This window comes from Ambystoma mexicanum, chromosome 3q (assembly GCF_040938575.1).
Source record: "Ambystoma mexicanum isolate Mex_15411 chromosome 3q, UKY_AmexF1_1, whole genome shotgun sequence".
Taxonomy (NCBI): domain Eukaryota; kingdom Metazoa; phylum Chordata; class Amphibia; order Caudata; family Ambystomatidae; genus Ambystoma; species Ambystoma mexicanum.
The window spans coordinates 719,593,362-719,608,236 of NC_090926.1; the positions used below are offsets into that span (position 1 = coordinate 719,593,362).

At 42.8% G+C, this 14,875-nt stretch overlaps 1 protein-coding gene across 11 annotated transcripts in view; it reads left to right on the forward strand.

Annotated features, from left to right (window-relative positions):
- Positions 1–14,875, forward strand: part of TNRC6C (trinucleotide repeat containing adaptor 6C) — a 1,467,646-nt gene that overhangs the window by 1,405,639 nt on the left and 47,132 nt on the right. For all 11 annotated transcript variants that reach the window (XM_069654647.1, XM_069654638.1, XM_069654641.1 and 8 more), the window contains one exon: positions 4,614–4,684. In XM_069654647.1, coding sequence (XP_069510748.1) covers positions 4,614–4,684 — 71 coding nt within the window. The remainder of the gene's footprint in view (positions 1–4,613; positions 4,685–14,875) is intronic.

The following is a 14,875-nucleotide window of genomic DNA, read 5'->3' on the forward strand; positions in this document are numbered from 1 at the left end:
ACTTGGGACGAAAACAAGTGGTTAAACAATTGGTTGAATACTGGGTCTCTAACCCTAGAAACAGTTCTTTGTGAGGACCCCCCCACCTGAGCAACCTGTAAATAAGATATATTGACAAGCCCAGTCCATATATTGTTTAGCAGAGTCTTACTTGCTTCTACAAATGTTCTACTACCCCAATGTACCTGGTTTAGCAGACAGCATCTTCTGTCCTTGCGGTGCTCGTTGACGAACGGTCGTGGACGTCCTGCAACGATGAGGCATGCAGTGCACCTCGACAAAGATAGTTTGTTGCCGTAAAGAGTCAATGGAGAACGTAGGCCCAGCAATGGCGTTGTGTCGTCATCGTTTGGCGTCGGCAATCGGGATCTTCATTGGCGTCTTTGAGGACTTTGGGTGGCGAGAAACCCACTGGCGGATTTGCCTTGGTTCGTCAGTGACCTTGACTTTCTCCAGTGGGACAAAATGGTCGACGGTGATGAACAAAGGGAGTCCTTGATTCAAAGTGTCTTATGTAATGGAGCGATGTGGCTCCGGTCGGCGATGATTGTCATCAACGGCGATGGACTTCAATGTCCGGGCACTTCGCTTCAGATTCCTCGGCGGTCCCCATCTCCGGTCGGCAGCCTTTCAATGACTGACTTCCAGGGAGCCTTGGGGAAGGTTAGCTGGTGCACAATGTTTCCTCGTAGCTCGGGAAGAGGTTTCCTAGCCAGGTCCTCCCTTGGATCAGTTCTTGGAGACACGACAGCTTTCGGATTGTGTTGAAGGAAAGCAGCAGCAAAGCTTTGTTCTTCCTGCTGGGCTTCAAGGTTAAGCATCAAGTTCCGACTTCGGCTTCTGAACAATTCCAGTAAATGAGGCCCCCAGATACTGTTCTGTCTCTCATTCACACTGCTGGGCCAAGCTCAGCAGCCAATCATTCAGCGGGGCATTCATGCAGGCGACCAATCAGGCTCACAGTGCATTTAGGCCATTCTTTTCCATCCAGACCAGCCATTCAGCACTCCACACTGCATCCATACCAGTTTCGGGCAGGGCTGTTTCATTCATTGTGTCGCACACCAGAAACCAGACACCCATAACCTGAAATGTTAATGTTAAAGGACATTTGTACCGCGCACTATCACCACCCGAGTGGTCCCCTGGTGCCCTGGCGGCTCTGAAAGAGGAAGGGAGGGGTGGTTAGTGGGAGAAAGCTGGAAATGTGCAAGAGAGCAGTGATGACACTTCATTCACCCAGGTCCCACCCAAGGGCGTACCCACAACATATAGTCATTGGGAAGTCTCCAGTCAGTCTTCCCTGGACTTCCTCACAAAACCATATATGGAACTTCCACCCAACAGCCAGTCAGGGAAGGGACAGAGTCAGGGCTTCACAGGACTTTGGGAAAACAAGGTAACGGGCGATAGAAAGCAAGAGGACACTAGGGCCATCTTGTCTCCCATCAGGAATCAACTGATTCCAATGGCAGGGCCTGGAAATCCCAAAATGGAGGATACTCAGAGCAAATGTCAAATTGATCATGGAGCTGCCACCAGCCCATACCCTGCTCTGTGGGCCAGACACAGGTTCCCCAAAACATACACTAGGGGTACAGGGTTGTACCCCCACCTATGGGTGCCATAAGGCAAAGGTCTGTTCACTAAACCAAAAGGAGGAAGAGCTGCACTGCCACATGGACTCCTGTTCAGAAAATAACACAGAACACGCATGATAAAAAGACTACAGGACAAAGACACAGAGGCCCTGTCCCCCCAATGCATTTCCAGCATCACACCATCTAAGCCACACCTGCATCTCCTTTTCAGATTGGCCTTTCCATGAACTTCAAGAAGTCTGAGGTGACACCCTCACAGTAGGTCCAGTTCATTATCAAGGTCCTGGACACGCGCTCTGGGAATGCTTATCATTTTGAGGACAGGATCGAGAACATCAGTCAGATGTCAAAATGAAATTCCCAAATGCCAATACTCTGCCGGGCTGCATTTTCTTGGTGTCGGAGGCTTGCTTGAGGATCAGATTCCTTCAAGGACTTCTCAGATCCCAGTGGTCACAGTTCTCTCACAGCATGAGAGATCTCTTGTAGATCCCAACTCGGATGTCACAGGATCTTATGTGGTGGGCCAGTCAAGACTTTCGGATGGCGTGAAAACCTTTTTTGCCAACCTTTGCTGGAGGCAACTGCCTCCTTTAAAGGGTTGGGGTGGGGTGTTCACCTGGGCGAGCTTGCAGTGATCAGACTCTGGTCCCTAGTAGAGTCCAGGGGCACATCACGGTTGGCTGTGCAAGGGATCAGACATGCGCTGATAGCCTTTCTCCCTTTTATACAGAAGAAGTTTGTCCTGATGGACAGTATGGTGGCCATGCACTACCTTAACAAGAGAGGGGGGGTCTGAGTTCACAGTCCCTATGCAGGGAAGCGATGCAGCTCTAGTTCTAGGAATTGGAGAAAAACTAGTTAAAAGCCCACCTGGCTGGTATGGTGGATCAGGTGGTGGAATGTCCTGAGCTGACAGAATTTGAACTTCCACAAGTGAAAGCTATGCCAGGAGGTCCCTTTGGAGACAGTCAAACTCTGGGGAACCCCATATGTGGATTTATTAACAACCAGTGCCAACAGAAAGTGTGAAGTGTTCTGTTCCAGCGAATGTCCCCCAAGAGGGGCATTGGAGGTTGCATTTGTAGTGGACTGAAATGTGTCGATCCTTGTTTCTTTGGATTGGGCCCGGAAGGCGTGCTAAACTGACCTTCAGAACATGGCCATGCTGATCTCTGCTGCATCTTCCCCAGAGTGGATTTACGCTCCAATGCTCGGGGTGTAGTCTTTAATCCAAGCCTTCACTTCTCAACTTTTACACTGCTGAGAGGCTGAGGTATAGAAACTGGCATCTTCCGGGAAGATGTCTTGGAGCAGACCAGCTGTGAAGGCTAGTTACAACTGCCACTGTAGTAGATTTTATGTCTGGTGTAGGGACACAGATTTAGACCTCTTTTTATGTACAAGTTCAGTTCATTCTTTTCTGCTGCACCTGGCCCTTCAGGGCCCACCAATAATGACTGCTAAGGGCTACTTAGCGGCACTTCCATTGTTTAAATGCACACTGGAGCAAGGTTTTTCAATCTCGGTGGTCATACAGTTCCTCAGGAAGTTTGGCAATATGTTTACACCTGTGCAGTTCAAAGTCCCTTCCTGGAACATTAGCTTAATAGTAACCTTCTTGGTGGGTGCTCCATTCGAACAAATGCATCATTATTCTTTCAGGCTTTTAAAATGGAAACAATTTTTCTTGTTATGGTAATTTCAGTTTAAAAAGTGAGTGAGGTGCAAGTCTCCTTCTCTCACAGGCCTCCTTATTTCATGTTTTCCAGGGAAACACTCTGGGATAAGTTCCTCTTTCCTGGCGAAAGTTGGTCTCACCCTGAGTGTGGCAGAATTTCATCTGTCATAGAAGATAAAACTACTGGCGGTTTACCATCCTCTTCACCCATCAAAGGAGGAAGGAGGATTTTACAGGCTTGATACAAATGGAGCCGTGATCTTCTACATAACTAGGAACCTAGAGTTTTCGGGCAAGAGGACCAGCTTTTTCGTTGGCTAAAGTGCCAGAAGTTGGTAAGGCAGTTGCAAAACAGACGGTCACGATGGAATGCGCTGTGCATTACAGATTGCTGCTCTTTAATTCATCCTTTATAACTCGCTTAATGCTGGAAACCAGTCTCTAAGTGCAGGACCAGGTTTTGTACCTGTGTTGCTTTGCGTTGTCTTGCTTCAAAGGCAAATGCATTGCCCATGAGATATCCTCTGGGCCCTTAGCATAGCGGTAAAGGTGCTACCGGAGTGCCTTTGACCCCACTGAACTGGAGGGCTGGCAGCTACTTACCCCTCTGCAGCGGCGAGTGTTTGTCCTTTGCCAGACTGCAAGTGGCATAGATTAGCCAAACACTATTGTTTGGACTCATTTTCGCTCCGATACCCACTTTGGCAGTGCAGTTCCTTAGAGTTTTCTAATTTAACAATCTTTTCTGTAGTGTCACTCTCCCTGCCTCACTGCTATGGGAGTCTATCCAAAATGAGGAATCTGTGGAAGGACATAATTCATCAGAAGAACAGATTGCTTACCTCTGGTAATGTAATTCCGGATGGATGTTCTTACAGATTCCTCATCGCCCTCCCATCCTGCCCCACTGATATCTTGCCGATTCCCTTTAAAGGTCCCTCACATGGCTGAGAAGGGGGTTGGGTGGATATATATATATATATGTATCTGTCCAACGTCACATCCGGAGTTAAACAGCTGTGTTGTGGGGCATCGACACAGGAGTCTGAAATGCCACCTGCTGGGCTAAAGTTTTGTGTGAGGAACATCTATCGAAACGAACATTACCAGAGTTAAGTAAGATGTTCCTTACCCTTGAGCACCAACTTGATCATTGGTTCCCCAACCGCAAGATATCAGCAGTTGCTCTACCGCTTTGATACTTTAGGCAACATTTGAGTAATGCCCTTTTTATGCATTAAATTACTTCTTCTTTCTGTGTGCGTTTTTCTCTATGAAGTCACAAATTAACATTTGCTTATTTACTTATTTGCCAATTGACAATATTTTAGGATCTGCTTGGAGCACTGACACTTCAGGAAGAACCAGCAGTTGGCTTGTCCTGCGCAACCTCACTCCCCAGGTGAATACTCATGTTTGCACAACTAATTATAAATCACCAGAGTTCTTTGGGTAAAGGGTCACAGAGGGAGAGGCAGGGACTGTCATTTGGATTCATGTATGTCAAGCTATTAATATGATGGCGGCTTGATTTAAATTGGAGTCAAACCTATTGTTCTTAGTCTAATTTACATGAATAGTTTTGCAACTTCCATACACCGTGCTGCCTTGGGCTTCAGCATTAGAACAGTCTCATATGTGGCTACAGATCATACTAACAAAGATAGTTGGGTAATATGTGCTTGGTCTTGTTTCCGTGTGAGCTAATAATCCAAATCAATCAATCAGAATAAGATCCTTTATCTGGTTGTAAATTACACGTAAGGTTTTCATGATTTGGGTGTACATACATTATTCCTATTACAGGATACCCTTATATACCATATGTGTTTTTTCAAAAGCTGCCAACATCAACCTATTGGGACACGTGCATATGTTTCTCCAAAGTGCAGGCTTATTCAAGGTACAAAAACCTTAAATTATCAGTCAACATTCTTTACCCAAGTAAACTTTCAATTATCATCCAAAATTGTCATTTACACAGATTTAACATATGCATCATCACATGATTTCACATAGCTCTATTAATCAGTAATGTCATGTACATAGATTTTTACATGTATCCACATGTATTGTGTTAAATTCCACAGAGCATTTCAGCGAAATATTGTGCCCATATTTCATATTTGTATCAGCCATACTACAAGCCAAAAAGGAGACCTACAATTCACGAATATCCCAGGCAGAATCTAACACTAGAGAATTATTCAAAATCCTCAAAGAGCTAGAATCTCCCTCACCCGCCCCGGACACGTGCACCAAGGACAGCACCTGGTGCAACAATATACAAAGCGCCCTTCTTAACAAAATATCCACCTTGCAATCCAAAATCAACGCCAAACAAAATACCCTCCACACCCCTATATTTAGCAATACCAGGCCACCTAAAATAACTACCCCCGAGTCCCCGGTGCCATTCAGCTTCACACCGCTCTCCGTTCTGGAGGTTGAAAAAATCATTTGCAACTTAAAACCTTCGAACTGCCAAGGGGACGCCTGTCCAGCCCCAATCATTAAGGATTCGGCTCATGACCTCGCCCCTTTTATCACCACTTTTATTAATGCTTCCTTTAAATCGGGAGTGGTCCCCAATAACCTGAAGGATGCTTGGGTCATTCCTCTCCTAAAAAAAACAACCTTAGACCCAGAGGTTCCAACCAATTACAGGCCCATCACAACGGTCCCATTTCTACTAAAAATCCTAGATAGAGCAGCCTACCTCCAGATACAGAACTATCTGGAATCAAACAACCTACTAGGCACGGGACAATCCGGCTTCAGACAGAAGCACAGCACGGAGACTGCCCTCCTCGATCTCAAAACCCAAATCGAGGATCTCAAAGACAAAGGGAAACTAGCCCTCTTACTACTTTTAGACTTATCGGCTGCCTTCGATCTGGTCAATCACCAAATCCTCTGTCACCAGCTAAAAACTGCAGCTCACTTCTCCGACATGGCCACAAACTGGATTCAATCCTTCTTGGATAACAGACAGATGAGGGTATTCTCGCCCACCTCCGCAGCTGACCCCGCACCAGTCCCTTGCGGAGTCCCCCAAGGTTCGTGTGTATCCCCTACCCTTATTTGATGTGCTTGACTATCTGGGTGTCACCTACACAAACTATGCTGATGACACCCAGATACTCATCCCCATCACGGGTGATTACACAGTAGATTCAAAAGCCTTAAATGACGTTTACCATGTCATTCAAACATGGATGGCCCAACATGAGCTCTGTCTCAATGATGACAAGACAGAGCTCCTCATCCTAGGCACTCAGCAAAGACTAAACAAGCTGAACCCTATGTTCAGCTCCTTTAACATCGATGGAAATCTAATAAAAGTCTCCAAAGATACCAAAATGTTGGGAATCTACCTCGATTCCACCCTCTCCCTTCACAGACAAACAAATGCAGTTGCAGCGGCCGCCGCCTATACCTGCAAGCTGATCACGCACAACTGTACTACCCTTGCTAGGACCCTGGTCATGTCCAAACTGGACTACTGCAATGCACTGTACCAGGGCACTAATCAGGGTAATCTAGACAAGCTCCAGATCATACAAAATAACGCCATCAGGGCAGCCCTCCACATTCCCAGATCTGCACACATCTTGGATACCAGGAAGAACCTTCATTGGTTGTCAGTCACCCAAAGGATTTCACTAAAATCGCTTGCCCTAACCTACAAATGCATGAATAACCTGGCCCCCACTTATCTCTCCACACGTTTCACGCTTTACACCCCAGCGCGCTCACTTAGATCTACCCTGAACCAGAGCCTACTGATACCTAGATACAAGCTCCAAACAGCTGGTGGATCTAGCTTCCCAGTCCTGGCAGCCAAATTGTGGAACGCTGTCCCCTTGACTATCAGAAACCTCCCCTCCTTCAACCTATTCAAACACAGAGCCAAATGTTGGCTAGTCACTACCAATGCCCAAGCTACATTCTAAAACGTGATGCAATAACCTATGTACGGATGTACTATCGACAAACCATGTATCGCTGCACTACTTACCTATGCCTTCTTCTATGTTATATTTATTGACTGTCATATAATCACTGTATGCAATTTATGTAACCATTGCTTTCAAGATATGCGCCCGGTAGCCCCCGGGCCTGGTTTGTGCTATACAAATAAATAAAATACAAATACAAAATGGTGGAGATTGGAGAAAACAAAGGGAGACACAAGGAGCATGTTACAATGGGTTCTATGTACATGGTCTAAGTTAAATTTAAGTTATCTGAATGGATAAGGGCTGCCTTACTAATAACACTATTTTAGTCCTCATGTGGATAAAAGAACACACGTTGAATTGTTGTTGTGCAATAGACCAATATATCTTTGAACAACCTGTTTAGTTGCATCTACAAAAACAAATTAAATACCTTTTTTATATTTTATTTTTTGTCTCGTCCAAATGGCTTTCCTGATTTTTTTTTTATTTATTTATTTTAAAAAAATGTAACATTTCTGCGGAAGTCTAAAAGTTATACCTGTTAAGATTTATGCTTATTAACAATGTTGTGCGCATACTGTCAAATTATTCCATGGTTTGCGGTTTCTTGGAGTATAATCCTGTGGGACAAGACCATATATATGTGTGTGTAAGTGTAACTAAATTGTTCTAGTCTCACAGAGATAACTTTTCATGGTGTTATGGAACAGTTATAGTAAATCTAAATGTTGTACCTGTTTATACGTTTTCTTCTTTAGAGTTTTGCCCATTTATATTTTCAGCTTATTTCATAGTTTATAATTCCGATAGTTACCCTGTAATGCAAGATAATGCATATTTATATATATATATATATATATATATATATATATATAGTGTGTGTATATATATGCACAGCGATGGGCGCAACCTTTGCCCCACTTTACGCGAATCTGACCATGGGAGCATGGGAGGCTTCGGATGTCTGGACAGAAAAAAATCAGAGAGCTACTGAAAACATCGTGTTGTGGCTCAGGTACATTGACAACCTTTTCATAATATGGAAAGGGTCAGAAAAAGCATGGATAATGTTTGTAAAGCTTTTGAATGACAATGACCACAATCTGAGATTCACGGAGACACACAGCAACACTTTCTTAACCATTTTGGATGTGAATTTTCGAATTGTGGATGAGACATTGACTACGGAATTACATAGGAAACCAACTGGTACCAGTACACCTCTGCATGCAACTAGCGGCCATTCTAAAAACCTGATATGGAGCATTCCGTATGGCGAGTTCATAAGAATCAGGAGGAATTGCTCAACTTTGAAGGCTCATGACTCTGATAGCAAAATTGCAGCAAAAGGATTTCTGAATCAATGTTACCCAAAGAAGGTCATTGCAAAAGCATACATCAAAGCGAGGAAGAAAGAAAGATCTTTTCTGTTGACAGGACCTCGCCTGGCAAATGGGTCCACGAAAGACAACGATGTAACAAGATGAATTCTGGCCTACAACAATGAAACATCCGAAATCAAACGTATACTACAGAGACACTGGAAGATTCTACGAGCTGATAAAGACCTTGCACTTATTTTGAAAACTTATCCAGAAATTAGTCTCAGACGCAACTGTTCTCTCAAAGACACTTTGGTTCAGAGCTTTTTAGCACAAGATTCAATGCCTGGACAAGAGGCATGGCTGACGAAACAGAAGCCAGGCTTTCCGAAATGTACAAGATGCAACATTTGTAAATACGCCAAGTATTGTTCAGATTATATACATCCGATTTTAGGTGACTCTATTAAGATCACAGACAAAATCACATGCGAGACTGAATATGTGGTGTATGTACTCTCATGTACATGCCAGAAATGGTATATAGGCAGCACCAAATGCAAACTGAAAATAAGAATTCACCAGCATGTGAGGGCCATTTTAAATCAGGATCCGAATTATCCAGTGGCCAAACACTTCTATGATTGTCATCATTGTAATCTGGAAGATTTTCATTTCTTTGGCATTCACAAAATTGAACAAAATATGAGAGGCGGAGATAGAGAAAAGAAACTCCAACAGAAAGAGACATGTTGCATCTTGGATTTTGAGAGCAAGAAACCCAAAAGGGCACAACATAGATGAAGAGATGTATACCTTTTTGGGCTAATGTATCTAAGGAATTCATGTGTAAAGAGTGATATTTATGTATATCGATTTTATGATTTTTTTCTGTTTTTTCAGTGTATAAGGATTCATGTTCTCCCTCTGAGCTTGAAAGTTTACTGAACAATATTTCATCATGCCTCCCTGATGACGTGTAGGAGCACAGAAACCGGTCGGAGGAGAACACCAGTGGCTGAGAAGGTTGTGCAGGGAACTGGAGTGCGCCCCTCTCCTCGTTTTACCATATTTCCAGGATTTTGAAGGGTGGAATCTTCAAGACCTGATAGGGTGCTGCACCGGGGTGATATATGCCCTGCTTTTTGAGTGCCTCACTGCAGGCTACTCCTCCCCCCCCCCCGCCCCCCTTTCTCCACTGTGGGATTGGGCGTGAGCTTTTTCCTTGCTAAACCTGATGACTACATCTACCAGAAGCCCTTGTTTTACTATATATATATATATATATATATATATATATATATATATTAATTACATGGCCCGCGGTAGCAGCCATGTAGTTATGGTTAAGTTGCTAAATCCATAGGAAGACCTCTTTTTGGGCAGTTTATAACTTCGCTTCCCCTGCCCAATCCTCCTCAAACTTTGCAAAAATAAGTATATGGCCCGGTCTGAATTCTTTTGCAAAGTTTGGTGAGGTTTTGTCAAGGGGGGTCGGGGGGAGTTGTAGACGGGCTCCCAATTTTTTTTTGCCATAGACTGTATGGAGAAAACCTTTGCTCACGCCTACAGCCCAAACCACTGGAATGATGTTCACCAAATTTGCGGCAGGTGCGGCGGCCTGATCCCGAAAGCATGCTTTTGTAAATTTGTTGGAAGTCCATCCAGTATTTTTTTTTTTTAAAACAAACAAAAAGTAGGACCAAAAAAATGTGTAATATCTGGCTTTGGTTGACGGACAGGGCTCCGATTGTCTTAGAAGGCAACTTGGTGTCTGTGGGCATCAGACGGGCCCACTGATTGGATGGTGAAAAGCGTGAAGTGCGTCAGATTTTTTTAAAACGCCCGCCATCTTGGATTCACAGAAAGCGGCCGGTGTCCGCGGACATTGCAGTAAATACACATTAAACACAACATTGCACTTGTCAAACTTATCAAATAATCTCTGGGGAGTTGAGGGGTGATGAGGATGGTATGCGATATGGCTGCAGGAAGAAAAAAAAAACAGGTGTTTTTCACTGTAAGTCTGCGAACAGTGCTGTGAAGTTTGTGGACACCTCTGCATTACAGGGTTGGTGAAAAGCAGTTCTTGGATGGCTTATAACTTTGACATCACTAAATGAAACTGCATGATAGTTTGCAGTCCTATTCTTGGCCAGATCTCGAATGAGCTTGCAAGGTTTGGTGGGATTCTGTCAAAAGGGGGCAAAATTAGAGTAGGGATACGAAAATTTTATAAAGGCTTATAAATGTGGTGCAATTTGACGAATCTGCACAAATGTTGGCAAAAAGATTTTAGATCTAGATATAAATGTGTTTGTAAAGTCTGAATGGATTTTGTCAAGTGGGGGGCTAACTTATGACTATTGTATGTGCATACATTTCACAAAAATAAAACATGAGTGGATTTCCAGGAAACTTGTCTAAGGAGCGTTGACAAGGACCTTAAAGCATGGTTTTGCAAATGTCCCAGTGTTTTATTTTTTTGACAACTGTCATAATGTAGGTACAAAAAATAGTGATATACCTTTGGTGACTGAGGTGTAGCCTGTGGCCATGGGCAGTGGCCACATTGTCTGGGTCATGGAATAAGGTCATGATCCGAACAATCTGGTTACTGGCCATGACCACGAGAGACAACACATGGGGTTAAAGTGGCCATGTCCACCTGGTACCGGCTTTGTGGTAAAGTAATTAGAAAGTGGGATAGCTTTGAAAGGGAAGAAAAATATGCTTGTGGTAATATGGTCATAGGGTTCTCTCTTTGCCTTCTGCAGGCTGTCATGGAAAGCGAAGAGGGGCCCTGTATGGAACCCCCCCTTCCCTTTCGATGGTGGCCATCTTGGAAAAGGCGGCATCTCGGTGTAGGAAGAAAAATCGTATTTTTATTTTTAGCACCCCGGGTTTCCGCTTTGGGAACCTGGATGCTAATGGCCTTCATCCCCCATTGCGGGGGCTGGAATGGGGGGGATAATGTCTGGAGACCTCGTTATCCACCATCGCTTCGCTTGGGCTGATAACTTGGGCTGCTGGGCTGGTATCCACTGTTCCAGTCCCTGGAGCGGGGGATGGATGCCACAATATTCCATTAGCATAACACAACATGCTAATGGAAACGTTGGAAAATCTTATTGAGTCTATGTACTTTACTGAGAAATGTAAAGTAGATGGAGTCTTAAGTTTTTTTTTTATTTCTGTTTTTTTAACTGTGAAAGGTGGTTCCTAAAGGAACATTTCTTATGTTGTTTTTTGATGCATTTATTTTTTTGGCAGGAGAATGAAAGGTGGGGAGGGAAAAGATGGGGAAGAGGCACCAATCACTAATATGGAGGGGCAAGTGGACAGGGGAAGATGTTGCACATGTTACTTCTAAGGTAGGGGAGCAGTGTTTCTCATTCTCCTTGATTACCGCTTCCAAAGCACTTCGAAATTGCTTCCCTCTGCAGAATGATATATTGTACTATATACAGAGGACTGTTGTCTTAAAAAAAAAATGGATCAACAGCATGTTTTATTGCTTGCAAGGTAACTGGTGGGATTTTGTGTCCCACAGAAGTAGGCTGTGTGGTTACAGTATTGTTTGTGGAAGATGAGGTGGAAGAAGATAGCCTCCTACTTGCTAAGAAAGGAACAACCTTTCTGAGAGCATTGTGGTCATTGGATTTGGCGTGGCAGCATATGGTGGTGGTCCCTTAGGAATACTGTCTGGCTGGGGAGTCTGCAACTGAGTACACAGTGCATTTCACTTAGGCAGCTTTAGCCTTTGGTAAATTCCCAACAGTGGTAAAGAACTGCCACAGCCATGGTTCTCTCTGGTTGCTAGAGGTAGGCACTTCCTCTACCTCATTTTCTTGGTCCTCTTCATTGTCTTTGGAAGTACTGCGCAGTTTTTGTTGTGAAGGTCCACCAGCTGGTGTTGGTGGTTGCTCTTGGGGAGAAGGGATGGCAATGGGTGATGCCATTTTTATGATAAATACCCGTTTTGCTAAACTTCTTCCAAGTATGTACTGTGTACCAGATTGTTAATGGATAATGAGTAAGAATAGGTGTAGGAGCTGTGCAATGGAAATTCTGAAGTTCCTAGATCAGTAGAAAATGCAGTTCCGAACTGTCTGCGAAGCACGGATCTGATTGTGAAGTGCAGACGTGTTCTCGGACAAGTCGTCATGCCGCGCGCCAGCGTATGGTCACGTGGCACTGTCCGGATTGTCCACGATGAAGTCAGATGTTCGTGGACGTCTATGGATGCTAAATCTGTTGAAAAAGTGTATAGAAGTGTTAAAAATTGTGCTAGAAGGTGGGAAATGGCAGAGTTTTAAGGTGAAACTTTGTAAATTGCACTCAAATTTTGCTATATTGGGTAAGTATGATATTAGTAAGTTGTAGGAAAATAGGATGCACTGTTAAAAACCCATGAAATTCACAGAACAAACTTTGATAAGGGATGTTATGGTTAAGTTGCTATCATAAAAACCTTTCAAATTCAATGAAAAACTTTGTCAAAGGGAGGTTATTAAGTTGCATTAATAAAAACCTATGAAATTCAATGAAAAAACTTTGTTAGAGGGATGTTATGGTTACAAGAAAAACCTCAGAAATTCACCAGTTATGGTAAGCTAAGCAACCATAACTCGCACCACCACAGTGGACTGCTAAGACTAACACCCAGAACATCAAAGATGACATCACAAATGTCATTGATGACATCACTGATATCACATGTGAAATTAATTTTGGTGAAAAGTCCCTACAAGAGGTTGTGTTTATAATGTTGGTAACAAGATGTCCGAGGTGATCGGGCGACCTATCATGAACTACTTAATGTATTAAAGAATGTACTCCTCTAAACAACATTGTATTGGAGTGTTGTTATGCAAGTTTTGAGTAATGTTAAACATGTAATAACTAGTTAACAATTAAAGACTTACTACACTTGTGCTAGTACATATGAAGAACCACAATTCATACAAATCAGAGGCACATACAGGGAAACTAAAGTAAGGAAGAAAGAAACTGCATCATCAGAAAATGTTAATAACATAACATTTTATCTTAATGTATACAAATGAATTGTGTGTTTGAGGCCTGCTTATTTCCCCATGTATGTGCCCCATTAGCTGAGACTAAACCCTAAGGAACGTACTTTAAGAACATAAAAGGTTTACGTCTAGATATATAGCACCTTTTCAATTTTAATATATTTAATATATTCTGACTGTCAGTGAACAAAACCACCTGGCCTATATATGTCGGTGAACAAAAACAAGTGGCCCAGACATGTGATGTCATCTTTGATGTCCTGGGTGTTAGTCTTAGCAGTGCACAGGGGTGGCTCGCGTTATGGTTGCTAAGCGTCCCTTTAACAAAGTTTTTTCATTGAATGTGTGTGTGTATTAGAGAGAGAGATATGGCCGGTTATTATCGAATTGTTAGGGGAAGTATTTCTGGTATCATTGTGTTCGTAAACTAAACTGTAACTGCTTCTTTCAAGCTGAAGGCGTTTCACGTGTTCTTGGAACCGCCGCCATCTTGAAAGCTTTTTATAGCAAGTTGCGTCATGACATCAGGCGTTTCCGACATTGTGACATCATTGTAAATATCGGCCATATGTTCAGACCGAGCGTTTGAATTCACTCGTTTTTTTACAAGTCCTAGATTGGATTTTAATATTTTTTGAAATGCAATACTTTTATATCTAAAAAGGTATTCCTCCTTTAATATGGATCACTTAACCATTTATGGGGGATATCTGTCTAACGTGACAGTCTGTTACAGAATACTGTTGCATAACATTATAAAAGAACAGTTTATTACTCAGAATTATACATATGCCTTTTGGCTAATGAGAATTTGATGTTACATTTTTTACTAATATGTAGGCATATACTATGTGTGTATGTAATGATGAATATGTCTCAATTCCACTCCTGGAAAAGATTAAATTCGAAGGGAATTTCATGTATGTTATGTATGTGTTACTCATAGATTTGGCCTTTCAAGGGGTTAAATACCTTATGTGATCCCCGGTTGGTTCTTTCTCTGTTGATTCATAATTAAATATACACCATACTGTACATATGATGTTGATTGTCAGTTTAGAGGACTGTACCTCCATTGGTTGTACCAACCATTACCCATTTCGACTCAATCAATACATAGGTGAATGTTTCTCCACATATAACCTGAGTAAAATTACTTTACACCAAGTACCCTAAATCCTGAGAAATAATTATTTTCTTTGTGGACTTCTTCAATAATAAACATGATATGATAACCTGGAAATCATTTCGTGTTTTGCTTTTAGAG